The sequence below is a fragment of the Rhincodon typus genome, chromosome 17 (genome assembly GCF_021869965.1).
Source record: "Rhincodon typus isolate 14 chromosome 17, sRhiTyp1.1, whole genome shotgun sequence".
Taxonomy (NCBI): Eukaryota; Metazoa; Chordata; class Chondrichthyes; order Orectolobiformes; family Rhincodontidae; genus Rhincodon; species Rhincodon typus.
In genome coordinates this window covers 7,277,337-7,304,954 of record NC_063348.1, presented here as the reverse complement: position 1 = coordinate 7,304,954, position 27,618 = coordinate 7,277,337, and the positions used below count along the sequence as shown (strand labels likewise).

Genomic DNA, 27,618 nt, shown 5'->3' with positions numbered 1-27,618 from the left:
ATCCGAGCTTCCCACATAAGTAGTTGTCACCTTCATTGGTCCTCAAAAGTAGCCAAAATTAACAACACGATCTGCAAGACCATCTAAAACATGAGCTGTAGGAAATTCATTACAGGCCTGTCTGAGGACCAAATGGCCCATTTTCATGCAGTCATTGTAAAAAATGTTATCAATTTAAAATGCACCAAACATGTATTTCTTGAGGCATTGTTCTTCATCACAATTGAGTAAAAATACATCTTGGAAGGTCGAATGCAGGAGGTAAATATACAACAAATGGAACAACCCTTAGAAGTGTTAACGTACAGAGGGATCTAGGCATATAGGTCCACAGTTCCCTGAAAGTGCCAATACAAGTGAATAAAGTGGTCAAAAAGGCTTGTGGCATGCTTGCCTTCATGAGTCAGGTCATAGAGTATAAAAATCGGCAAGTCATGTTGCAGTTGTATAGAACTTTAGTTAGGCCACACGTGGAATATTGCATACAGTTCTGGTCACCACATGACCAGAAGGATGTGGAAGCTTTGGACAGGGTACAGAAACGGTTTACCAGGGTGTTGCCTGGTTTGGAGGGTATTAACCATGAGGAGAGATTCAACATACTCAGTTGGTTTTTAGGAACAAAAACAGAAGTTGCTGGAAAAGCTCAGCAGATCTGGCAGCATCTGTGAAGAAAAAATCAGAATTAACATTTTGGGTCCGGGGACCCTTCCTAAGGACTGATGGTAGCTGGGAAAACTTCATTTTATGTACAGAAGATAGGGAGTGCAAGGGGGTAGGGAATAAACAATAGGTGCAGATAGAGCCCAAAGAGAGAGAGAGATGTTGGATAGACATGAGAGTTGATAATGATCTAGCTAGGAGTGTGAATAGCTGTTAATGGGGACTGTTAGTAACTAACATTAGGAAGTGTGTAAAGGCAGGCTGTGTGGGTTTGGGGCTAAGACATGGGAGAGTTTAGGTCCTAAAATTATTGAACACGATATTGAGTCTGGAGGGCTGCAAGGGTCCCCAGTTGGAAAATGAGGTGTTGTTCTTCCAGCTTGCATTGAGCTTTGCTGGAACACTGCAGCAAGCCTGAGACAGAGATGTTGGCCAGGGAACAGGGTGGTGTGTTAATGTGGCAGGCAACTGGAAGCTCAGGGTCTTTTTTGCAAGCAGAATACAAATGTGCTGCGAAGCAGTCACCCAATCTACGCTTCCTTTCCCCAGTGTAGAGGAAACCACATTGCGAGCAATGAATGCAGTAGGCTAGATTCTGGGAAGTGCAGGTGAAGTGTCTGGTGGTGGCAACTCGCTGGAGGTGGCGGAAATGGCGTCTGATGATCTTTTGGATGTGGATGCTGGTGGGATGGTAGGTAAGGACAAAGGGAACCTTATCACTGTTGCGGGAGGGAAGAGACGGGGTGAGGACGGAGATGGGTCAGACCTGATTAAGGGCCTGTCCTCATTAGTTTTCCTTCAACTTTTGAACCTCTCAGTTCTGGTATCCTTGATCACACATATCTGGAAATGAAACCCTGTCAACATCTTACTTCACATTGGCACCTGTGTACATACTCCATCCATGTAAACACAGTGCTGCAGTTTGTACATTCATCTATACGAGCACAGTACTGTGATATGCACTTACAAAAATGGTCCTGCCAGCACCTAACTTGATTTAGAGTCTGATGAGCCTCTGTTCACAACTGTCTTGTGAATGTTCAGGTACAGCTGAGTAAACAGTTGACTTTCTTTGAATGCCGGTATTGTTAACCACAGCAAAGCTTTATTAATGATTCCAACAGTGATCAAAAATCCACCGGCCTGGGAAATGGGAATATATGGATCAGGAGTCCTGATCATCCTGATGATCATTGGAGTGAACCTCTGGAAACTGTGGAAATCTGGACATTATCCTGCTCCCTCTCCTTTCCCAAATTACGATTACAGATACTTGGAGCAGAAGTATGGAACATCATACTCGGAGGTTCGACAAAAGGTAAATCTGTCAATTCTCACTAATAGTATACCCCAGCAGGGTTAATCTTATACTGCTTGGACAGTGATCTATGAGAGTGCTTTGGACCCTCTTTAGGCAACCTGCTGGATTTGAATTCTGTTCATTTTTCCAAAGTGAGTTGGATATAGAAAAGAAAAACCAAAACTTGCATTAGAAAGAAATGGTGGATGAAACTGCAACTATGAAAATAGCTGCTTCAAGAGCTAGGATTTGGACTATGGGCCAAATGGCTGTCTCCTTTTTGGTACTTTAGCAAAAAATTTTTTTGAGCATCAGAGACTTCCATTCGGCAAATATTTTGGAGAAGCTGGGACTATGAAGCTTGGGGAGGTGATGGCCTAGTGGCATTATCACTGGACTGTTAATCCAGAGACCCAGATTATGTTCTGGGGACCCAGGTTCAAATCGTGCTACAGCAGACGGTGAAATTTGAATTCAATGAAATATCTGGAATTAAGAATCCAATGATGATCATGAATCCACTGTCAATTGTCAGAAAAACCCATCTGGTTCACTAATGTCCTTTAGGGAAGGAGACTGCCATCCTTACCTTGTCTGGCCTACACATGACTCCAGACCCACAGCAATGTGGTTGACTCTGAACTGCCATGGGGGCAATTAGGGATGGGCAATAAATGCTGGCCAGCCAGCAACACCCTCATCCCATTAATGAATAAAGGATTCTCGTCAAAGAAGATGATTATGGAATGGAATTTGATGGAGCTAGGAGACAGAGAGTAGTGATAGAGGGTTGCTTTTTGGACTGGAGGTCTGTGACTAGTAGTGTACCTCCAGGATCAGTTCTGGGTCCACTGTTGTTCATCATTTATATAAACGGTTTGGTTAAGAATATAGGAGGCATGGTTAGCACATTTGCAGATGACACCTAAATTGGTGTTTTAGTGAACAGTGAAGAAGGTTATCTAAGAGTTAAATAGGATCTTGATCAACTAGGACAATGGGCGAAGGAATGACAGGTGGAGTTTAATTTAGGTAAGTGTGAGGTGTTGCATTTTGGTAAGACAAACTAGGGCAGGACTTACACACTTAATGGTAGGGCTCTGGGGAGTGTTGTCAAACAGAGGGACCCAGGGGTTCAGGTACATAGTTCCTTGAAAGTGGCATCACAGGTAGACAGGTTGGGAACAAGGCATTTGGCACACTTGCCTTCATTGGTAAGAGCATTGAGTATAGGAATTGGTACAGCATGCTACAACTATACAAGACATTGGTAAGGTCACATTTGGAATACTGAGTACAATTCTGGTTGTGGTCCTATAGGAAGGATGTTATTAAACTGGAAAGGGTGCAAAAATGACTTACAAGGATATTACTGAGACTGGAGGGTTTCAGTTATAAGGCGAGGCTGGATAAGCTAGAATTGTTTTCCTTTGGAGCACAGGAGGCTGAGGGGTGACCTTATAGTGGTTTATAAAATCATGAGGGGTGTAGATAAAGTGAATAGTCCCTTTTTCCCAGATAAAGAGAGTGTCAAAACTAGAGGGCATAGGTTTAAGGTGAGAGGGGAACGATTTAAAAGGGACCTGAGAGGCAACATTTTCACACACACATTGGCGTGTATATGGAACGAGCTGCCAGAGGAAGTGGTAGGGACAGGTACAATTACAACACTAAAAGACATTTGGATAGGTACATAGATAGGAAAGGTTTAAAGGGATATGGACCAAATGCTGGCGAATAGGACTAGTTCAGTTCAGGAAACCTGGTCAACATGGATGAGTAGGGCTGAAGGGTCTGTTTTTGTGCTGTATGATTCTATGTTCAAAGACATAAGAGGTCTGGAATGAGTCAATGGGGAGAAACTATTGATAGAATTGTTGAAGATATTGATTTAAGATAATTGGTTAAAAAAAGACGTTGAAGTGAGGGAAAATGTTTTTACACAATGTATCTTTCGGATCTGAATGCATTATCTGAGTATGTGGTGGAGACACCTTCCATTGGACCTTCAAAAGAGAATGGAACAATTATTTGAGGAGAAAAAAAACCGCAAGGCTACAGAGAAAGGTGTGTGAATGGGAATAGCCGGGTTGCTCTTACAAAGTGCCATCACGAATATGAAGGAGTGAATGGATGCCTTCTGTCTGTCCATATTCTATCATTCTATGATCATTATAATGAGTGGCCAATGCATTCATGGGGCTGTGGGTTGCACCTACCCTCATTGGGCACAAGTACCTCTCCTGGACACCCAGTATTCAGAAGCGACAATCCAGTTACTGCATGCAGGCGTCCAAACTGCATCATTTTGACTTAATGGTAGGGATCTTATCACTGACCAACAGGTGCTAGCTCCAGCTAACTAGCAAACATTATCTTATTTTCAAGAATGACAGAAATTAGGAAGTTTAGCACAGAATTTCTAATGAAATGCCAACTTCACAATTGTTTTCTCAATTTTGCAATCATCAGGTGGGTTTTAAATGTAAAAAAAAAACTGCTCAGATCAACTGGCAACAGAACACATAGAATGTGGATGCACTTCAAATTTGTACTTTTCAGAGACAGCCTTAACATTTATATTAAGTCTTTAACATGGTTACAATTCCAAGGGAATTTCACATGAGAATAATCAATCAGAATTTGACACCAAGCCAATGAGGTGATATTACATTATCAAAAGCCTCGTGAAAGAAGTATGTTTGAAGAAATGTTGTAAAAGGCAAAGAGGCACATCGGGCACACAGAGATCTCAGAGGCCTGTAATGTCACAGGACATTTCCGAGATAGGGAGGAGGTCAATATCATATCATGATTCGGAGCTCAAGGATGTTCTTGCACCACAAATTATAAGCAACCCAGCACGTTATTTTCCTGATGTATAATCCTTTACCCCTTTGTTTCCAGGTCCCAAACTGGGCCCCAGGGGCAGGGGGGGTGGTTTGTGGGGGAAAGTGGGGCTAACAATCACTCAATGGGATTTTCACAGATGTGTCCCCCTCGGGTGGCATGAAGACACATTCTGTGTGTGATTGAGGGTGGGACAGGCTCTTCAACCTGGAGAACCAATCAACAACCTTTCAAATTAATACAAGCAGCGTGCTGCAATAAAGAGTAAATAACTGAGTGGGAGTTTCAACATAGAGGTTACTGCTCACCAAGCTTTTTCAAGTCTAAAGTGAAGAACAACACAGCCAGGCCACAACTTTTGGGATTGGGCTCTCCCTCTATAGGGTGGCCTTTCACTATATCTAGACCAAGGCAAGCTGGCTAGGTACCCCTCTCCAAGCAGTTAAAACCACCCACTATCACTCCAGGAGACAACAGAAAATCCCAGGCAACCTTATTTCAGAGACCTTAAGAAGTGTATTAATGAACTAAATGGCTGCCTGCCTCAATAGTGCAAGTCACCTGCACTTGCTACTGTGCAGAATCGGGTTGGGAATCTAGCACACTGACTGGCATTGGTATCTATAGGGGTAGGCAATGGCCTAGTGGTATTATCGTTGAACTGCTAATCCAGAGACCCAGACAACATTCTGGGGACCTGAGTTCAAATCCCACCGCAACAGATGGTGCAATTTGAATTCAATATTAAATTCAATTAAGAATCTAATGATGACCATGAATCTGTTGTCTATTGTCAGGAAAAACCCATCTGGTTCACTAATGTCCCTTAGGGAAGGAAACAGCCATCCTTACCTGGTCTGGCCTACATGTGACTCCAGACCCACAATGTGGTTTACTCTTAACTGCCCTCTGGGCATTTAGAGATGGGCAATAAATGCTCGCCTAGCCAGCAATGCCCTCATCCCATGCATGAATAAAGGAATAAAATGAAAATAAAGGAAAAAAAACCTTTGAGTTCCATCCACATCAGTTCCCAAACTTGGCAGTGGCTAAAACTTCTGCCCATCATTCCACTGGTACCAGTTATCCTTCAAATCCTGGCTCATGTGAGTCAGAACAATGCAGTAAAAATGTGATATTATTCTGCTGCTAAGTTGACAGGTCCTTCATTTAAGTGGCCACAGCATCTCGCTGTAGTGAGCAAGGCCTCATTTCCATACTGAACGTTATTAAATTTAGTTTGATATATCATGCAAAAGCACGCTCTAGCATTTCTAGGTAATGAGTTGCCATACATCACAGGACTTAAAGCAATTACTGAATGTAATTGTGCCAGGAACCTGGGCTCAATTCCACCCGAAGGCAACTGTCTGTGTGGAGTTTGCACATTCTTCCCGTGTCTGCGTGGGTTTCCTTTGGGTGCTCTGGTTTCCTCCCACAGCCCAAAGATGTGCAGGTTAGAGTGGATTGTCCGTGCTAAATTGCCTATAGTATCCAGGGGTGTGCAGGCTAGGTGGGTTAGCCGTGGGAAATGTAGGGTTTCAGGGATAGGGCAGAACGATGGGTCGGGGTGGGGTGCACTTCAGATGGTCCGTGTGGATGGCCTTCAGATGGCCTGCTTCCATTGTGTAGGGATTCTGTGATTCTAAATTGCTCAAAAAAAGTCAAAAAATAAAATTAGAATCTGTGGAGTTGAGACAGCAGCATCACCTCCCCTTGCCTCTATAAGTTTAACCATGGACTGGTATCAGCCTGCACTCACCCCCACCACGCTCACTCTCCCATTGTCCCTTAGATGCCCTCCGTAATCATTGACTACCTCTCCCCTAACCTCCACTGATGCTTCTGTGGTACTCGATACCAGTTGATACTGATTAGGTTGGCCTGAATTATTACAGTGAGCCCTGAGGATGAACTTAGGATATATTGAGCTCGCACTTGGTCATGGGATGTAAATGTACCCAGCTCCCAGTGACTTGACCACCATAATCTGCCTGACATCCCTCATTCCAGGTAATGATCTGTACAGCTCAACTCTGCTCTGCAGACTGCATATTTCCATCGAGAAGCAAGGATATTAGCTGCAATTTCTTTAAAAAAATACGTTTTACAAAAGGGGAAAATGTACAATTCTTGCATTTAAAGGATTAGACCATTAAAAATAGTTGTTAAACACAATTCTCTGCATATTTTTGTAACTGTATCATCTTTCCAAAATGGTACTTAGAGCTATAATTAAACAGAGCAGACAAGAGCCAAACACAGCTTCATTTCAATGAGCCAGAGAAGAGACTCAGTATCTCTATGAAATATTCATGAATTGTCTATAAGTATTCAGGGACAATACCAATTGAACAGGGCACTTACTGGTTAAAAAAGCAAGTGTTCCATGCCGTTGTATTCATTGAAGTGTGAGCAATGCAGCTGGCAGATTATGAATGCTGACACAATTTATTAGGACAGGAATATTAACAAGACAAACCGAGTGAAAATAATAATTGAACTTGATCATGTAACTGATCTGAATTAATAGAAACCTCTTGCTCAGTAAAGATGAAATACCTGCTCCCATTACTAATTCAACAATATTGGCAGCAGTGAGTGAGTGAGCTCACTGTCCTTCCACCTCTGAGTCATGGATTTGAGCTCAGTCCAGGCCGATGGGATGAATACCATCTCACTTTGCTGATTGCATGTATTGTACTGAATAGTAGTTCCAATATTATTGCTATAGTGATACCTTAAGCCCAACAGCACGAAAGGCCTCAAATTCGGTATGAAAGGGAAACTACATGACTATCTCATTCGAGTATTTTGGGACAGCACAATCTCTCTGTCCTGTTAGCACTGCTGCCCTCACAGCACCAGGTTCGATTCCAGCTTCGGACTACTGTCTGTGTGGAGTTTGCATATTCTCCCCAACTCTGCGTGGGTTTCCTCCGGGTACTCCAGTTTACTCCCACAGTCCAAAGATGTGCAGGTTAGGGTGGATTGGCCATGATAAATGCCCCATAGTGTCCAGGGATGTGCAGGCTACATAGATTAGCCATGGGAAGTGCAGGGTTACAGGGATAAGGTAGGGGGGGATGGGTCTGGGCAGTATGCTGTTCAAAGGGTTGGTGTGGACTCAATAGGCTGAATGGCCTGCTCCCACACTGCAGGGATTCTATGAGGAAGGCCTTACATGGCTGATTTTAGCACCACCCACCTGGGGAATGCTAGGCGGGGAATCGGTTAAATCATCAGAGGGGACGTTTGCACAATTTCTAACCATAATATGCCCAACTGTAATTTTACATTGCCAGCAGAGTCTACAGGTTAGGCCTTGATGATTTAACCTGGGGTCCAATCGGTTGCTTTGACCTGACTTGTTCCTTTGGGGAGTGGGGAGAAAGGATCAAGGCCAAATCAAAACAGGCTCAGAAAAGTCATCAACCATGACAAGGATTCACAAGGGAGCCTTGGCCCTCCTTTGCCTGGGATTCCCCCAGCCCTCAACTTTCTCTCAGCTTCCCAACTGGGAATGACTTCCTGGAACATTATACCGGAGCTTGTCGCTCTGACCCCTTAGTGGTGATCTCCTTCCACTTGATGTTAACAGTCACTTGCTGTCGATTTTATAGCCATTCCGGTTGAGTTATCCCCAGAGACATCTTAATGAAGCCTGAATGTTATTGTGCTGCCTCTGAGCACTTTATCAAGCATAAATGTCTTTTAAACTGTCAAATAAGAAAACTATGATAAAATTTATGGAGTGAACAAACATTGAATACATGTATTGTGTTTCAGACCCTTTTGATTTGCATAATTTATTCAACTCTTTTGCCATCAATACAAGATTCAAACATAAAATTAGATCATTTTATAATTTGTCATGCACCTAGTTTAAAGTCCTGACTACATGACTCACTGTGAATATATTCCCAACATCTGGCCATTTTAACATTGTAGTCTTCAATGTGTTGCGATGGTAGCAGTGATGAATTTGTCAGTATAGTTCTTCATTTAATAGGTCAGTGAAGGAACTAAAGCTGTTGGTGCATCATGTGTTATTGATAATGTCATGTACCAGCATCACTGACATTTATTTATAGACCTCTAGACTGCCGGTTAATCATAGACCTAGTTGTTTAGCAACACTGTAACAAACAATTAATAACATGTAATAACTGAGATTGTTCCTACTACAGCACTTGAGTCCCACATTAATGATGAACTATTGGACAATGTCCAGTAGAGAGAAGAAGAAAGGTCATCTCATATAATCATAAGAAATATTAGATTCTTTGTTTAGAAATAAAGGTGTTCGGTCTACCTTTTTATCATTTAGGCAGGCAGGAGAGATGGCTGAAATAGCATTATTGCGATCTCCATGACAATATCATTACATAGGGGTGTATTCCAGCACTATTAACATCATGGCAACACAACTGAATAAAGAGATATCACTTTGTCTTGACGGCAATGGTGGAAAAGCTTATAATATATATATAACCTTCCATGATCTCAAGATGACCCAAAGCGCATATCGCAAAGCATAGTCACTGATGCAGTGTAGGCCCATGGTTTTTATTCACACAGCAAGATCTCACAAACAACTACGCAATAAATGACTAAAAAACTCAGGTTAAGTGTTGTTGACTAAGTTATAAATATTGACCAAGACTCCAGGGAAAATTCTTGTTCCCTTTTTCAGAATAATGCAATGCAACGTGATTTTTTTTTAAAAATTACTCATGGGCATCACTGGCTGGCCAGCATTTATTGCCTGTCCCTAGTTGCTCTTCAGAAGGTGGTGAAAAGCTGCCTTCTTCAGCCACTGCAGTCTGTGTGCTGTAGGCAGGTATATGTGCTCCCCAAACATTTTAATGGCGTGACTTTAATTTAATGCCCTATATCCCTCAAAAACAGTCCAGTTTCACTGTTACAAGATCCTTGGTTAGGATTGACTTGATAATGGAGCAGTAACATTCAAGGTATGTGCTGGACAGTTGTCCTTTCTGGATATTGTAATGCAGGGGATAGTGGCTGTACATTTCCTACACCTTTAAAACTTCAATGGTGTTGGTATGAAGACATATGACCTGTTTATACAGGTTGCTGCAGCAACACAGTGTCACAGAACCTCACCTTACAGAAGAAAGCTTTTCAAGGAATTATCTAAATCTTTTCTGAAAATTATTAATTAATCTTCCAACACCATTTCAGGCAGTGCATTTTACATTATTAACAATTCACTGTAAAAAAAAAAGTGGCTCAAATCTACCAGTGTCAATGCTGAGAAAATTGGAAGGATGTGGAGAGACAGGTAGTGTTGAGGAAGCAGGTAGGCTACAGAAGGATTTGGGCAGTCTAGGAGAATGCGCAAAGAAGTGACAGATGGATTGCGATGTTGCAACATGAGAGTATGCACTTTTGTAGGCAGAATAGAGGCATAGACTATTTTCCAGGGGGAAAGGGCTTCTGAAATCTGAAGGACAAATGGACTTGGGGTCTTGGTTCAGGATTCTCTTCAGGTTAATATGCAGGTTCAATTGGCAGTTAGGAAGGCAAATGCAATGTTAGCATTCACTTTGAGAGGGCTAGAATACAAGAGCAGATGCACTGCTGAAGCTGTATAAGGATCTGGGCAGACCATATTTGGAATATTGTGAGCAGTTTTGGGCCCTGTGTCTAAGGAACAATGTGCTCACAGTCGAGGCCACCCAGACAAGGTTTACAAAAATGATTCTGGGGATGAAGGGCTTGTCTTATGAGGAGCTATTGAGGACTCTGAGTCTGTACTCAATGCAGTTTAGAGAGATGAGGTGGGGAATCTCAATGGAACATACAGAATACTGAGAGACATGGATAGAGTGGATGTGGAGAAGAGGTTTCCAATAGTTCAATTGTTGGAAGCTAGTCGGCAGATTGGAGAGGGATTTGGATGATTGGGGCGTAGACACATATTCAGGGGTGTGATTACTGGAGATGGAGAGACGGGGAAGCCTGGTTGTAGTGTTCAGTTGAGTTAAATTTTGTACCTAATGAGATAGACTAGGTATTAAACAGCATAATACTTCCTGGGTACGTATGCCATTAAGTTCCACTTATCTGGTCCAAGTCTCTGCTCTGAGCTAAGGTTTGGAGACAGTCACAGAAAGTGTAAAATTCCTGAACAAGTTCCACATATGCCTAAATGCCAGGACTTCCGAAACTTAGGTTTCATCACCTTGAATCCAGACATCAGAAGACTTACACCATCATCCAGATTTCTTTCTGGTTCTTTTGACAATAATCTTAAATCCATGTCCTTTGGTTTCGGGCCCTTTTTCCAACAAAAACAGTCGCTCCTTATTTATTCCAACAATCTATAAACACCTCTATTAACTCTCCAGTTAACTTTCTATACTCTAAGAATAATACCAGATTCTCTCATCTCTGTACAACACTGAATTCCCTGCCCTTCTGGAATCAGTCTGATAAATCTGATGTGTATCTTCTTCAAGGCTTTGAAATTCTTCCTAAAGTACAGTAAACTAGTCACTTTCAAAGAGAATTGGATATGTATTTGAAAGGTATACTTTGTATTCCCAAGAAAGACCTATGGGGTCTTTCACAGTGTGTATAGTGTTAACATACTGTGATTAAAGATTTACCTTAAGCAAATTGACTAATCAATCACCCTCAATCAAGGTTTGCATTTCACTTAAAACTGAACAAAAACGTCAATAAACTTTAGTTATCATGTAAAATTGATCTCAGTGCACTCTCTGCATCTACATTTAATTAAAAGTTAACAAAGTGCATGTCATTGTTAAAAGAGCTGTTTTAAACCCTTGGTGATCACCTGATTTGTGAAGGTTCATGCATAAGTAAGAAAAGTTTCTTTATCTTTTGGAATCTTCCATTTATCAGCATCTCCCAGTGAGTCAAATTGGGTCAATTATAATGTACCGAGATCTTGAAAGAGATTTCAACATTATCTTGTTGGCCTTGTTACAGCTCTTTCTATGATATTGTTGTCATTATACAAAAAGCTTATGGTGATGAATGCACAATGTAGTTATGCAGTCTTCGCTATGTAGGATGAGTTTCATGTCTATTTAAAAAGGAAACAGATTGCACCCTATTTACATGCAAACGCATTACCATAAATTAACCATCTTGCTGAAATATGTAAGTAAAAAAAAGCTTTAAAATGTCTAAAAGGATGATAAGGAGTTTGATTTGTCAATCTAATTTCCCAGAGCTTTTATTTCACAGCCTATGGTGAGTTTTTGGGGTCAGAGAATGAAGAGTATAGATTTCTCTTGGTCACATTCTGTGGAACTAATTGCAAATAGCCTTTCAGATTATTAAAATTATGAAATTAACTTTATTTATTCATTTGTGGGATGTGGACATCGCTGCTGGGCCAGCATTTATTGCCTGTCCCCAGTTGCCCTTGAGAAGGTGGTGGTGAGCTGCCTTCTTGAACCGCTGCAGTCCTCCTGCTCTGGGTTGACCCACAATGCCCGATGGCAATATATTTCTAAGTCAGGGTGGTGAGTGGTTTTGCGGGGAACTTGGAGGTGGTGGTGCTCCCATATACCTGCTGCCCTTGTCCTTCTAGATGAAAGTGGTCATGGGTTTGGAAGGTGCTGTCTGAGGATCTTTGGTGAATTTGAAAACTCAATAAGTAAAATTTTGTCAGTGAATCATCTAAATTAAGAATACAGTAAGCATGTTCACATACATCTTCCACTGAGCAGCTCATGTGCGTCTCTGCGTTGTTTCTTTTCCCTTTCTTTAGAAATATTTCTCCACAGTTTATTTGCTCCACTTAGTTTTGTTCTGCAAGAGTTGCTGTAGGTTCAGAATGTCAAGAGACAGCCTACTCCCAGGGCTACTGTCAAGACCAAACTGCAGCCATACATTGTGAGTTGTGTTTGAATTGCCAGTTTCCCAGGAAAAATTGGCCAAAGTCCAACTTTAATTATACAAGCAAGGTTATGGACTCTTCAAACTCAGGATGAAGAATGGTAGGAGTCAGAGACTCATTGATACATTTGGAGAGACATGCGTGGATGGTGCGAAGCATACATTTCCTGCAATAAAACTGAGCAGAAGAAAATTAAAGTGAGAAGACAAGTCATATAGATTAGGCCTGTATCCCCTTGAGATTAAAAGATTGAACAGCGATCTCACAGATGTGTTTAAGATGATTAAAGGGTTTTATGGGGTGGATAGAGGTAAGTGATTTCCAGAACAACAGAACATAACATTGTAATTAAATCCAAACCATTTAGCGTTGCTGTGAGAGAACAGTTCCTCACTCAAAAGATAGTGAAATTTTAGGACTCTGTCCTGAAAAAGGTGACAGGTGCAGGGTCAGGTCAAAATTTAAAAACTGAGATTGAAAGCTTTTGTTAGATAAGGGTGTAAGGAACATGGAACTAAAGTGTAGACTTAAAATACAGGCCAACAATGATCAAATTGAATAACATAATAATCTGAAGAGGGTGAGAAGCTCGCTACTGTTCCCAAATAGTGTGCTGGAAATTATTGCACGTTAACTCGTTTTTAATGGTACAAATGATCTGAAGTTGAACCTATTTTAAACAAAAACCAAAAGAACTGCCGATGCTGTAACTCAGGAACAAAAACAAAGTTGCTGGAAAAGCTCAGCAGGTCTGGCAGCATCTGTGAAGGAGAAAACAGAGTTAACGTTTCGGGTTTTCTCCTTCACAGATGCTGCCAGACCTGCTGAGCTTTTCCAGCAGCGCTGTTTTTGAACCTATTTTAAGTGTGTCTGAATGCTTTATTACCAAACCATATACTTAACATAAAACATTTTGAGATATCTTCTAATTTTCTTCAATCATGTCAGGCTAGTGATAATCAAAACAGTATAAAGTTATTACTGTGTGACTGAGTGTCACAATGGGGCCAATCCTACTGTAGATAAAGATTCCTTTCCCAAGCTAGAAACATTCTCCATCAATATTTCTTCAAACCTAAGTTTTGATGTATTGTTTTTACATGAGAACTATATAGATTGCCTTTTTACAAAAGCAGTTTAGGGTTCAAAGATATGAGACAAACTATTTTTGATGTACGTCCATTAACTTTGGTGAACAATACCGCAAATCATTTCAACAAGTCGCTAGTGTTCTTCATGGTTATGGAAGTCTGAATATTTGGATGAAGAAACTTGGTCTAGTTTCTAGTTTAAGTTCAGTTTCAGATAGTGTAGTCAGATGTTCAAAACAGTCACTTAAATTGCAGACAGAAATATGTGTCAGTGCTTGAACTGATTTTTTTTTTTTCTCTTTCTCTCCCCAGAGATCAGTGGCTTCAAGTTATAAAAAACCTACAGAGAAAAGTTTTCTGAGCCGTCAATCAAGCCTAAAGATAGATGAAACATTTGAAACTATTAATGAGCTCGGAACTCTGGAACTGATGACTAAAGATTTGGAGTTGACATCCTATGGACACATGAAAAAATCTGTATCTACAGACTCACTGAATTCCATATCTTCCATTGGTAATAACTTTGGCCATGACTTCACTGTTGGGCAAATTGAGATGTGCTTAGAATACAATATGAACTCAAACACCTTGCACGTCACTCTGGTACAAGGGAAAGATTTGCTTGAGAAAGAGGATGTCAATTTTGAATCTTGCTTCGTGCGCATCAGCTTACTGCCTGATGAGCAAATTGTTGGAATTTCTCGGGTAAGCTGGATGAATTTTCACTTTCACGCTTGACTGTGCAGGAATGGAGGTTAAAAGGATGATGATTTGATCTTTCAATTCAGACAGCAGAGAGTATTACATTCAGGGACAAACTGCCAGATTTATCTCCCAGGATTCCGTTTGACACTGAACACAATGGGTTAGGTTAATGATTGCTCCATGGCAGAAGTGGAAGAAGGGATTTCAGGGCAATGCAGGTCAAAGATCAGCTTAAGCAATCAAACCGATCATTCATAGCCACAGTAATGAGAATAACTAGATGACATGTTGTTCATTGATTGATCATTATTTTTTCGGTTCAGTCTCATCTTTGAGGAGACTGTTTTCTGCCGTCCTGTACCTGTAAGTCAGTTTGTTTTCACTTTACTTATTTTAAGCTACGATAAAAGTTTTGCTTGCTTTGAATTAAGTGCCAGCAATGCAGTTGCTGGTGCAATTGCAATGTACCACCCCATTTCGCAAAAAGTTCAATTTTGTGGAGCATGAAATATAAAATATTAATATTGAATATTAAAAAATGTCCACTTGTTTGCAAGGAAACTAGTTTCTCAAGAAGTGTCAGTAGGTTCAGTTTCGAAATGAGAGACATAGCTGAATCGATAACGCCCAGTTTACACTTTCACCCAGAGTCAAAGTTAATATATGCGATCAACTCCAGGATAGGTTGGTCAAAGTAATAATCCTGAGATCATAAAGAAAAGATTAAATTTAATAATGTGAAGGGTGCCTCTCGATGAATGGATTGAGATGGCCCACTGGAATCTCTCATCCTGCTTTAAGCAGAGGAAGACGAAACGGAAGGAGAGAAGAAATGTAAACAAAAGCAGAACCAGGACAGCAACAGCGGCTGTGGAAAGCATCACAAGAATCAACAGCATATTAAAATAGCATCTTGGAGCAAATTATTGCAGATGCTGGAAGCTGTACTGAAAACAATAAATGCTGGAGATCACAGCGGGTCAGACAGCATCCATGGAGAGAGAGCAAGCTAACATTTTGAGTCTAGATGGCTCATCGTAACATCAGCTTGCTCTCTCTCCATGGATGCTGTTTCACCCGCTGTGATCTCCAGCATTTGTTGTTTTCAGTATTTAAATATTACGTTGGAATTCAGTACATGTGCACATGGTGTCAATTTGGAAAGATGAATAGGTATAAAATTGTCAGAATTATTTCAGATAAAACAGGCCATGGGTGATTAACAATCTGGAATAACTGAATGTTATTTTTTTGCTAGTACAACTTTGTGTTGTTATTTTTAAGTTATAAAGTCCAATAAATTTATTCTTTCTTCAAAACTAGGCAGGAAGGAAGAAAGATTTGCATTAATATAGCAATTCGCTAGGTCACAGCCAATTGTTGAAGTACAGTCATTGTTGTAATGTGGGAGTCGAACAAACTTCACCCAGGAGTTTCAGCAGTGACTGCATCTTTTTGTTGAGGGGAATTCATTTAAATAGTAGAGGAGGTGTTTTAAACGTGAGAGGTAGTGGGATCGAAACTCGCATTCTGCACTCCATTTTTCATTGGGGCCAGTGGCTCAATGGATATCAGGTTTGACTAAGAATCAGAAGATTGTACATTTAACTCTTACCTTGCTTGAGTGCATTTTAAGTGAGTCATAATGGTGCAGTGGTAGTTTTTCCACTTCTAAAACAGAAGACACAGGTTCAAGTCTCATCTGCTCCAGAGGTGTGTCGTAACATTTCTGAACAGGCTGATTTGAAGATTGGCAATGAGTTAATGGCCAGATAGTCTGCTTTTGTGATGTTAATCAAGGGGCAAATACGGGGCTGGACCCAAAGGCTAACTCCCCTGCCCAGTTCAAAACTGTGCCAATGGAACCTTTCACATACACCTGAGAGAACAGAAAGGGCCTCGATTTGACATCTTATCCAAAATCTGGGACCTCTGACAGTTTTGCTCTTCTTCAGTAATGTTACTGGAGCATCTGTCTTGATTTTTCCCTCCTCAAGTTCTAGAGTGAGACTGGAACCTAAAAACTGCTGGCATGAGAGTGCTCCATCAACTGACTTATGACGAAAGCAGATTGCAAAGATGCTGAATTCGATTCAGAATTAATCCAAGTTCCTATCATGATCGTATGAACATGCGAAAGCAAAAAATTGGAAAAGATTACTGAGTTCTTCCTTCCATAAAATGTTGCGTCCCCCCCGCCACTCAAAAAAAAATCATTAGGTTTAGGCTGAGAGATGCAGCGGGAGTGTGAGGAACAACTTTTCTTTATGCAGAGAATGGTAATGACCTGGAGTTCATGCCAACTCAGTGACTGGATGCAGAAGAGCTGAATGACTTCAAGATTAAATTGCATGAGGGAAATAAACTTACAGCACTGTGGAGATAGAGAGGGGGCAGGGTGACTGATTTGAATGCTCAGTGGAGAGCTGGCATGGACTTGATAAGCTTAATGGCCTTCCTCTGTGTTACAGTGACACTGGTCAGAATTTCTTTACAGAAGCAATGGGCTCTCCCTCAACAGAAAAAAAATTGGGGGTGAACCCATCTCCAGAGAGCAAGGAAGGCAGGGCCTAGTTTAATGGTTGGTAAGCTGTTAAGCTCTTGAATTGATTTGATTTGATTTATTGTCACGTGGGCCGAAGTACAGTGAAAAGCTTTGTTTGTGAGCAGTACAGGCAGATCATAGTAACTGGGGGCATATACATCACAGGGTGAAAAAAAAATTGGACAGTGTAAGGCATATAGGTTATACTGCACAGGACTTGCAATATACAAGACCAACATTAACAAGATCAGCATTATTTGAAGTTAGACAGCCCATTCATCTGTCTCATAACGGCAAGGAAGAAGCTGTTCTTGAACCTGGTGGAGCGTGTGTTCAAGCTTCTGTATCTTCTACTCTGACTGTTCCCATTGCAATGATGTCCCACCTCTCGCTGATAGCTGTCAGGTGACTCTCCAGGTCTGACAGGGTCATGCTGCAGAGATCTATCACCAGGGTACACTGAAGGTTGGACTCAAGGGTGAGTCAGTGGGCAGCTTTGCCAGTGCCAGTCAGGCAGGGCACTGATCACAAGACCAGGGACTGGGAGCAAGCAAGGGTGCCAGTCTCCATTGAGGAGGGGCTGTGCCCAAACAGGGAGGGACGAATGCCCACCAGCCTGTAGTCTGGCCAGCAGTTTTTACCTGTTCATGCCACGTAGCATGGGTACCCACCTGTTGCTGGGTAGAACATCAATGGTGGCAGGGGTAGGTCCCGAAGTGGTGATTGGCTAAAGGACAGGCTGGCCACCTGGTACCTACCCCACTGTTGTCAATACACCAACAGAGGTGGGTAAATATCAGGCACAGTATCACCCCACTCCCCTCACATGTCATCCCACGTTGAGGGAAACACACAATTCAGGACCTTGACTTTATCACTCTCTCCTTGAAGTGGCAAAATTCAAAAGAAAAACAGATCAGTTTAGGATGACTGTATCCATACCATCAGATCCCAGATTTTAATTAGATCTGAAGCAATAGATCAGTGGTTTTCTAATCCTGTTATATATCAGAGTTTACAGACAGAGTGAGTGAGTTTTGCACATAAGCCATTGTCATCAACAATAAGAACTAGCCATCCCAGATAGGGAGACTCAGAAACTTTAGATTTTAGCTATACTGATCATTCACCCTTCAAATTAGTTGCTGGATACATGTAGAGAGAATTTCTTTTTAAGGTGAGGTATATTTTCCAGCAGAGTTCATCTTTTGTAACCAACCGGTGAGCAATGTAAAATGCCTGATTTCTCACAACGTACGGGAGTAGAAGCATTAACAAGGATACTTGTAACAAGTTATACATCAGAAGCACTTTCTCCTTAAGGGAGATGCTCTCTTTCTATAAGCAATTAGGACCTTTGAGATGAAACTAATCTCCATTACTGGGTTCAATAAATATTGTTACACATTTACATCTGAAAGGATCTTCCTGTTCATTAGGGGCAAGGAAATGCATCCTACAAAGGAATACTCCTCCCCACTAATAAAATAGGAGCAATGTCATATGGAGAATGTATTAATTCTGTGTTACCTGCAGTCTAATAGCAATTCCCATTGCATATTGATTCTGAGCGGCCACAAGGCCATGCAGCAGAATTACTGTGGTAGATCCCAGTCCCCACATGCCTCGCAGCAAGGCCAACAGTAAGTAATTTAATCAGTCATGTAGAACAGGTAGCATATATCAATGGGGCATGCTTACTTGCAAAGAACTGGTGGTAAGCTCTACGGAAATCCATTTGGTAGCTTTAGGATGCCAAGGTGCACAGTGGTTAATCCTTTTTGTGTCTTACCGATGGGAATTGAATCGTCTGCCATCTGAATTAAGTTGTTTTTGAACTCTTATCAGTTGTGTCACTGTTCAAGCCCCGCCAACAGACCAGCCATCAGCATATCAATACAAATGTATATTTGCTACATTTCCTCTGCTGGTTGTCAATGCAGGCAAAAACGCTGTCACATGCCTGTAGTGATTCGAAGATATGTGTTTCTGCTCTGTATCAGGTGTATAACTTTCTCGCTTCCCGACGCCGTTTTCCTTTCTGATACAGCGCATCAGGAACACTGTTATATTACAGCACATCCATCTGTCCTGCAGTAACGAGGAACATAACTGAAGGTTATATTACTGTGAACTCATCCCTTTAGTAGCCCGATTATTATAATGGATAATATAATGGATAATATGGACCATTAAAATGGAGTTTGTTTTGCAAAAAGTGCACAGGACTGAAGACACACAAAAAAATGGACTTGATCGAAGTTGCTTAGGTGTGAGTTAGAATGACTTTTTGAATCTCACCTCCTGAACAACAGTGGAGCTGTGGTTTGCTGTCATGGATTTCCTGCCAGAGATAATTTGTTTGTTTGTTCTGATCTTTGGCACGCTGACCTTGCCCTGTCACGCCTTCTTTTAACCTTTGCCAATTAGGAACTGCTCCTCGTCAAGGTACAACTCTGCTATTTCCCGAATAACCACAGTTCTGGTTTTGTAACAAGTGTCAGAATGATGTGACCCTCCAAAGTCAGATACACCATAAATGAGATGCAATCAATGTGTACAGCTGTTATTTTTTTGACACGGAAAAAATCTTTGCAAGTTCGAAATAGTCTCATTTCTCAGTGTCCTATTTTCCAAAGACCTCGGTAGCTACTTGAGTATTCCTTCATTGTTTCATGCAGATTTTCAACGAGTGCTGAAAATTAAATGGATGACATGAAAAGGAACCTTAGCCAGCTTTTACTCTCCCTTGGGACTTGAGTAGGCAGCAGACTGACACATTTCCTTCAATTACCGTTGCATTCGCTTGCAAGCACCTATTTGTCATGCACTTCACACGATGAGCTCACTGTCTTCTGAATGTTTGCCAATTACAGTATTTGCGGAGAGCTAAGTTTTTGCATTTTATTAAGAATCAGGGCAGATTCTTTGTCTCAACTGTCCCCATCACTTTCCATTGACTGGGAGCTATCTCAATAACGGAAATGATTCCTGACACCAGCTGACGTTTCGGGAACAGGGTGATTATCTTGTGCTCAGAATGTAGATTATGCTGACAGGGTAGTGAGCACTCCATCTCTCCTGCCACACTAAAGAACTTTAAAAACAATTGTGGACTTCATTCCCATCCAAGTCTCCCCACCAACCAAATTGGGGTGGCACCGTGGTTCGCACTGCTGCCTCACAGTGCCAGGGACCTGGGTGTGGTCCCAGCCTCGGGTGACTGTGTGGAGTTTACACATTGTCCCTGTGTTTGTTCCAGTTTTAGTCCCAAAGTCCAAAGATGTGCAGGTTAGGTGGACTGGCCATGCTAAATTGCTCCATAGTGTGCAAGGATGTGCAGGCTAAGTGGGTTAGCCATGGGAAATTCAGGGTTGCATGAATGGAGGTGGGTCTGGGTGGAATGGTCTTCAGAGGGTTGATTTGGATGCAATCGACTGATTGACAGCTTCCACGCTGTAGGGATTCTATCATTATGGCATGCGGGGAGAAATACTGGGGTCATTTGAGTTTGTTGAGCTTTAATAGGCTCAAATGGCCCTTAATTATTTATTTATATACTTGGGTAAACTGCTGAATTTGGCATCCACCCAACTCTCTGCATTATGGAGGAGACTGGGAATGTGTGGGGATGGGGTTCAACCATTCAGCCAATATACATTATCCCCATCCCCAACACTGCTGAAGGGTGCATGTGATTTCCAACCTATGGTTTTCTTTTAAATTCCATATCGTGTCACCAAACCAGAACTACAGAGAATGGGTTATACTGTAAATTAAAACAGATTTAAGATGTTATTTTTCTTCAAATATTGTTTCAGGAAGTTTTTTTGGATAATATTCATAATTCCATTGGGAAGTATGTAAAAATCTCAGTGTGAAATTCATTTTTTAAAAATTTTATTCATAGGATATGGGCATTGCTTGTTAGGCCAGCATTTATTGCCCATCCCCAATTGCCCTGAAGAAGTTCCTGGAGAATTGCCTTCTTGAATTGCTGCAGTCCTTGGGGGTGTAGGGATGCCAAGAGTGCTATCAGGAAGGGAGTTTGAGGATTTTGACCCAATATCAATGAAGGAACAGCGATACAGTTCCAAGTCAGGATGGTGTGGGGTCTTGAGGGGAGTTGGTCCTGTTCCCAGACATCTGCCGCCGAAGCCCTCATTAATAGTAGAAATCACAGCTTTGGAAGGTACTGGTATTTGTTGCTAGCATCAGGCAATTGTAAAATGTAATTGTAAAAGGCAGTTGTAAATTGTAAAATATCATCAGTGCACCTTGATACACAGGGACGGACAATTTTTGTTTGACTCACTAGGAGGAGAAAATTACTTTATGATAGAGAAATTGCTCTAATAATAGGATACTAGAGGCACAGTGTAGACTAGAATTATTTTGAGTTGTCACCAAGGCACAAATTGGTTTATTTCTGCTTTATATCATTTGTGAACACCACAGGTGGTATAACTTGATAGACGAAATATGTCTGAAGATGACATTTCGTGTAGAATCACTGCTGAGCTAAATCGCTAATGAGATCACATCTGAAGGACGTAGCTGAGGAAATAAAAGACATAAGCAAGTAGGCGACAGTATTCCCATTTGCACCACAGGAGAGTTGGATGACACTTTATGTAATATTTAGGGAAAAGGGAACAAGACACAGTGCAACTAAGAACATAAGTACACAATTCATGTGGTTATTTGATATAAGCCCAGTGAAGTGAACTGGTGACCAGTGAGGTTCCGCAGGGGTCAGTGTTGGAACCACAACTAGTCACATTATATGTTAACATTTTGAACAAAGGAACTGAGGGCATTGTTGCTAAGTTTGCAGATGTCACAATGATATGTGGAGGGACTGGTATTGTTGAGGAAGTGGGGAGCAAGCAGAAGGATTTGGATAGGCTAGGGGAGTGGGCAAAGAAGTGGCAGATGGAATACACTTGGAAAGTATGAGGTTATACATTTTGTTAGGAAGAATAGATGCATTGACTATTTTCTAAACGATAAAAGGCTTTGGAAATCTAAAGCATAAAGGGGCATAGGAGTCCAAGTTCAGGGATGGGCACCAAATGCTAACCTTACCAGCAATACCAACAATCCCATTGAGGAATTTAGAATGTCTATCTCTTTTCTTCTAATACTAATGAAGCAATATCTCATTTTTTGCACTGAGTTCTTTGATGGCTGATAAAGAGTACAGATTGAACAACGGATCCCAAATAGTACAGCTTGATTTTTCGGTCACAAGTTCCTAAGCTGGTATTTACATTCAGCACCAGCAAGGCAATGGATGTCATACTACAAGGTGCCTTCATTATTTGCTTGCTCGTCGTGCTCTCTTATCTTGAGCAAAGGGTCTATGTTGCGCTTTTTCAGTTTCTTTGAAGTCATTTTCATGCTTTTATCACTAACCAACACAAAATCACTTCCCAGTTGTTAATCCACCATTAAAAATCTTCTTCCAGGTTCTTTTGTCAGACATTTGCACGTTAAGCATACATCAACTACAGTCATCCCTCAACACCTCTCCTCTGCTATATCACCTTCTGAGCCAGGAGGTGCCTTAAAAACATAGAATGCTAAACATGTTGTATGCATTGCCAATAACCAAGTCTGGAGGAACCAATGCCCAGATCTTTAAGTTGGCTGGGTATGGCTAGCTTAGTAGCTTGGCTTTCTTAGAAGTTCATAGCTGTCATTCCTTGTCTGCAGCACAAGAATGTTGTCAGTCAATCCTACCTGAAAAGCTTTGTTTGGACAGTCAAGTCAATCTGAAATGCTGCAATGAAGCATCTAAATCTCCTCAAAATGGAATGTATTTGGCATCCTTCAAATGCATATCAAGTAATAATGAATGCATTGTAATATTTGTATTACTTGGAAATTATCAGTGTTTATTATATTACACAGAGTAACTCTGTGCTGTCGAGATTATTGCAGTGTTACTGTGTAATATTATGGCCTTGCTGTAGCCTTAGAAACTCATGTTTTAATGTTATTATAATTTTAAAGATTGTTAGTCACAGCTCTCTAAGTACAGTTTATTTAAAACAGAGGGTCAACAGATTTAAAGGAAGGCATCTCACATTTAAATGAACAGAGACTTGGTTGTGGCATTAATGTGTCAAGGGAACATTTGGTTTATCCATAAAGGTTTGCATTCTGAAGATGAACCTAGTTTAGTCTCAGGAACAGTTAAAAAGGGTCAGACCCATTGCACTAAGGCTAATGATAGGTTTTGTTTGAAAGTTGTACTCACTGCTGGAAGATGACAATCAGAAATATCAGCACCATGCAACAACATTAAAATGTGCTATGGTTTTCATTTGGAGCCATGAGATTTGAGGCCAGTGAAATTGCAAATGATCTTGGATGATCAGGGACAGAGTTGAGATGATCCCAGAACACTGTGATCACAAACTGAAATACAAATTATTACCTCAAGCTACACCCTTTCTTTTGCGTAGATTCAGAGAAATGCATTCTCTGTCTTCTTTGATGAGAAGTTTTCCATTCCGCTGGACCCCTCTGCTCTCGAGGAGAACAGTCTACGCTTTTCAGTATTTGGAATTGACGAAGATGACAGAAACATCAGCACAGGGTTGGCAGACCTGAAGCTGTCAGATCTGGATCTCAGCTGCCGTGCCTTCAATACTTGGCTTTATCTGCAGGATGTCAATAAGGTGAGAGAAACACAAAACAAATAACGTTCAGCAGGGGACATTTACACAGTGCCATGTGTTTCATTCATTAACATATTAACAATGTATTTAGCACAGGCTGGGAAATGTCCCAAGCTAGTTGCTAGAATCACTCGAGGTGATAATAACTATTTAATAACAATAAAGATGGAATTAAAACTGATCAGGATTAAGGACATTAATGTCTTACATTATGATAGTGAGATGAAATTAGTGATCATAGTTACAGGGACTGAGATGTTATTTATCCAACAATAAGGGGTATAACTGCTTTATCCTTGTAATGGCCACAGGGGATGTGAATGCACCACAAAGTAAACTGATCTACAAGCTGGAAAACAAATCAACTTGTCAAACATTACTGTGCCTAATGCTGATTTTCATTTTGTTGGGTCACTGAACTGTTATATGGACGACTGACCATACTTCTGTCTGTTAGGCAACGGACACAGTTGGAGAGATCCTGCTCTCTCTCAGTTACTTACCTACAGCAGAGAGGCTGACAGTAGTGGTGGTCAAAGCCAAAAATCTAGTCTGGAACAATGGAAAGACCACGTCTGGTAAGTGAAGCAGGTGGGGTCGAATCAGGTTGTAAGCAATACTTCTCAAAACATCCAGTAGAATTTAATGCAGTGCCTGATGCTCCACAGTTTCACGGGACTTGCTGGTAAATCCTCAAAACCCAGTTATTATTTACTTCACATTAGAAATCCCCCACTATCAACATGCTGAGGGTTACTATTGCCCATAAACTCAACTGGGCTCACCACATAAACTACAAGAGCAGGTCAGAGGCTTGGAATATTGATCCCCCAAAGCCTGCCCATCATCCACAAGGCACAAGTCAGGAGTGTGATGGAATGCTCCCACATGCTTGGATGAATTTTGCTCCAACAGCACTCAAGACGTTAGACACTATCCAGGACAAAACAATCGCTTGATTGGCACCTTGTCCACAGACATCCACTCCCTCCACCACCAATGCTCAGTAACAGCAGTGTGTACTATTTACAAGATGCACTGCAGAAATTTACCAAAGATCCTTAGACATCACCTTCCAAACCCATGATAAGTAAGCTTGTGCATGGCACAAAGATTGGCTAGATGGTCGACAGTGAGGAGGAAAGTGTTAGTTTACAGGAGGATTTAAATGGATTGCTCAGATGGGCACATACGTGGTGAATGGAATTTAACCCTGATAAATGAGAGTTGCTGCACTTTGGAAAAAAAGAACAAGGCAAGGGAGTACTCAGTAAATGGCAAGACCCTAGGAAGTTCAGAGGAACCGAGGGACCTTGGGGTGCTTATCAACACATTCCTGAAGGTGTCAGGACAGGTTAATAGGGTAATAAAAGAGGTATATGAGATGCTTGCCTTTACTAGTTGTGGCATTAGAACAGGGAGGATGTCTTGGAGCTGTACAGAACTTTGGTTAGGCCCCAGCTGGAACACTATGTGTAGCTCTGGTCACCACACTCTAGGAAGGATGTAATTGCACTGTAGGGGTTGCAGAAGAGGTTCACCAGGATATTGTCTGGGAAGGAGCATTTCAGCAATGAAGAGAGGCCTGATAAGCTTGGGTTCATTTATTTGGAGTAGAGGAGGAACCCAATAAAGGTGTGTAAGGGGCATTGGCAGGGTGAATAGAAAGCAGGTGTTCCCATTAGTGGAAAGGTCAATAACAAAGGGGAATAACTTTAAACTGAAAGATAGAAGGTTTAGAGGGAATTTGAAGAAAAACATTGGCGGTAAGAATCTGGAATGCACTACCTGGCAAGGAAGTTGAGGCAGGAGGCCACAAAACCTTTAAAAGATACTTGGAGAAGCACTTGATATGTCCTAATAGTCAAGGCTATGGCCTTAGTGTGAGAAAGTGGAATTAATGTAGGTGGCGGTATGTTTCTGGTAGTACAGACTCGACAGCCCGAAGGGCCTGTTCTGTGCTGTACGATTCTGTGATACTTCTTAAAAAAAAAAATTCTGTAGATTGCAACACAGACAACACAATCTAGTGACAAGAATAAAGTAACTGGGTCAGCTAGGTGGGTGGACTAATGGCTGCAGATAGATTTTAACATGGAAGATGTTTTAACACCTCTGTTCTCAGAGGCTGGTTAAATATTCCATCAAAGAAATAGTGAAAGGGTAAGGTGAGAAGGCAGATTCACTGCTTAAAGAAACACAATGCACCCTATACAGAGGAAGGTAAGAAGGTTGAACTTGCTGAGACTAACGGAACTAATATGAGCTCAATTTTACTTGATTGTAAAAGCATTTTACAGCAAATTGGTCTCCAAGGAAGTAACTGTAAAATGACAAGCCCACTGGCAATTACCTTTCCAATTTTTTCCAAGAATTTTTTTATGCATTAGATGCAGGCTAAAGTACTTTTCAGCTTGCTAAGTGCTGCGTACTAATTATCATCTTCAATTTCTCACTGCAATCCAGGTACCAGGATAGCACTGATGTTATTCAAATACAAGCAGCTTTGAACCCACCCCTTCAGAAACTTCCGTTTATCTGTTTTCAAATTATAGGTTTCATATTTTCAGAAGTAACTCTGAAAATAGAAACTTTCAGCATGTTTTGCGAATAACTATCAATCAAAGTGCCACTTGGCAATGCTGATTTAATGCGCTGAATATTCCTCTTCCTTTGGAGATGAAAGGAGGAGGACTGACAAAATGACCAGGGCGGCATGGTAGCTAGTGGTTAGCGGTGTCAAGGGCCTGGGTTCAATTCCAGCCACAGGCCTCTGGCTGTGCGGAGTTTGCACGTTCTCCCCATGTCTGTGTGGGTTTCCTCTAGATGCACTGGTTTCCTCCCACAGTCCAAAGATGGTTAGGTGGATAGGCCGTGCTAAATTGCGCAGTGTCCATGGATGCACAATCTAGGTGGATTAACCATGGGAATGCAGGGTTACAAGGATAGGGTAGGGGAGAGGTGGGTCTGGGAAGAACGCTATTCGGAGGGTTGGGTGGACTCAATGGGCCAGCATTTAATGATACTATGACTGCAGAAAGGAAAACCAATATCTTGCTGCTATCATGCCACATTGCCAATGGTGAGGAAAATTGGGAGTTCAGATGTCCATCTCAGCAGACATTTTGCCCACATCAGGAGGGCTTACTGCCATGTGGAGAGATTGCCAGGTGAAACTTGGTGTCTTCCCAGTGGGTATTGATGGGAATATCCACCATGGGTAATCCATGTCCCATAGAGGGAGTACACAGTGATACTGTCTGTCTTTGCAGCAATGGTACTGTTCAGCAACACCCACTCTCTTTCTGTCCAAATTATTGGGCCCTTGTTGACCAAACATGGTATCCCCCCAACTTAACACAGCTGTTTTCAAGCATGCCTCGCCCTTGTGATGCTCTCTTCCAGGAGCTAGACCCTCCGACTGGCCATGGCAACACATGGTCACTCTGAGTGGGGACCTTGCTTAATTGGAAAATTGGTCTGGTGGGAGGCTCTTAATTAACTATTGACTGTCCCTGCTGACAGCAGAACAGGGTCATATCACCCTCTTCATTTGCAGCAATGGGGCTTTCTTTTCCAGCCCAAATCAATCCAATGAAACTAACTCTTGGAGGTGCAAACTGGTGGTGAAATTCCTATGACATGAGACTACCTAATTCATTAAATGTAATTAGTCAATGCTGCATTTGATTATGTAGTTTGATCATGTTGATTCTGTGTATCCTATGAGTATTCATTATATCAAATGTGGGTTGATCCTGCTTGTGTTCACTTTCTGGAATGTGGGTTTATTCTTGTCAGTATTCACTGTCTGCCATATGAGTGATCACACTGATGGATTTTGCATCAGTTAATTTTAGCAACTTTCT

General features: G+C 41.4%; 1 protein-coding gene across 2 annotated transcripts in view; it reads left to right on the top strand.

The window, feature by feature from the left end:
• The window catches only part of syt12 (synaptotagmin XII), a 47,636-nt gene that overhangs the window by 12,092 nt on the left and 7,926 nt on the right, over positions 1-27,618 (top strand). For both annotated transcript variants that reach the window (XM_020517205.2, XM_048607219.1), the window contains exons 3-6: positions 1,791-1,984; positions 14,123-14,515; positions 23,534-23,749; positions 24,207-24,327. In XM_020517205.2, coding sequence (XP_020372794.1) covers positions 1,791-1,984; positions 14,123-14,515; positions 23,534-23,749; positions 24,207-24,327 — 924 coding nt within the window. The remainder of the gene's footprint in view (positions 1-1,790; positions 1,985-14,122; positions 14,516-23,533; positions 23,750-24,206; positions 24,328-27,618) is intronic.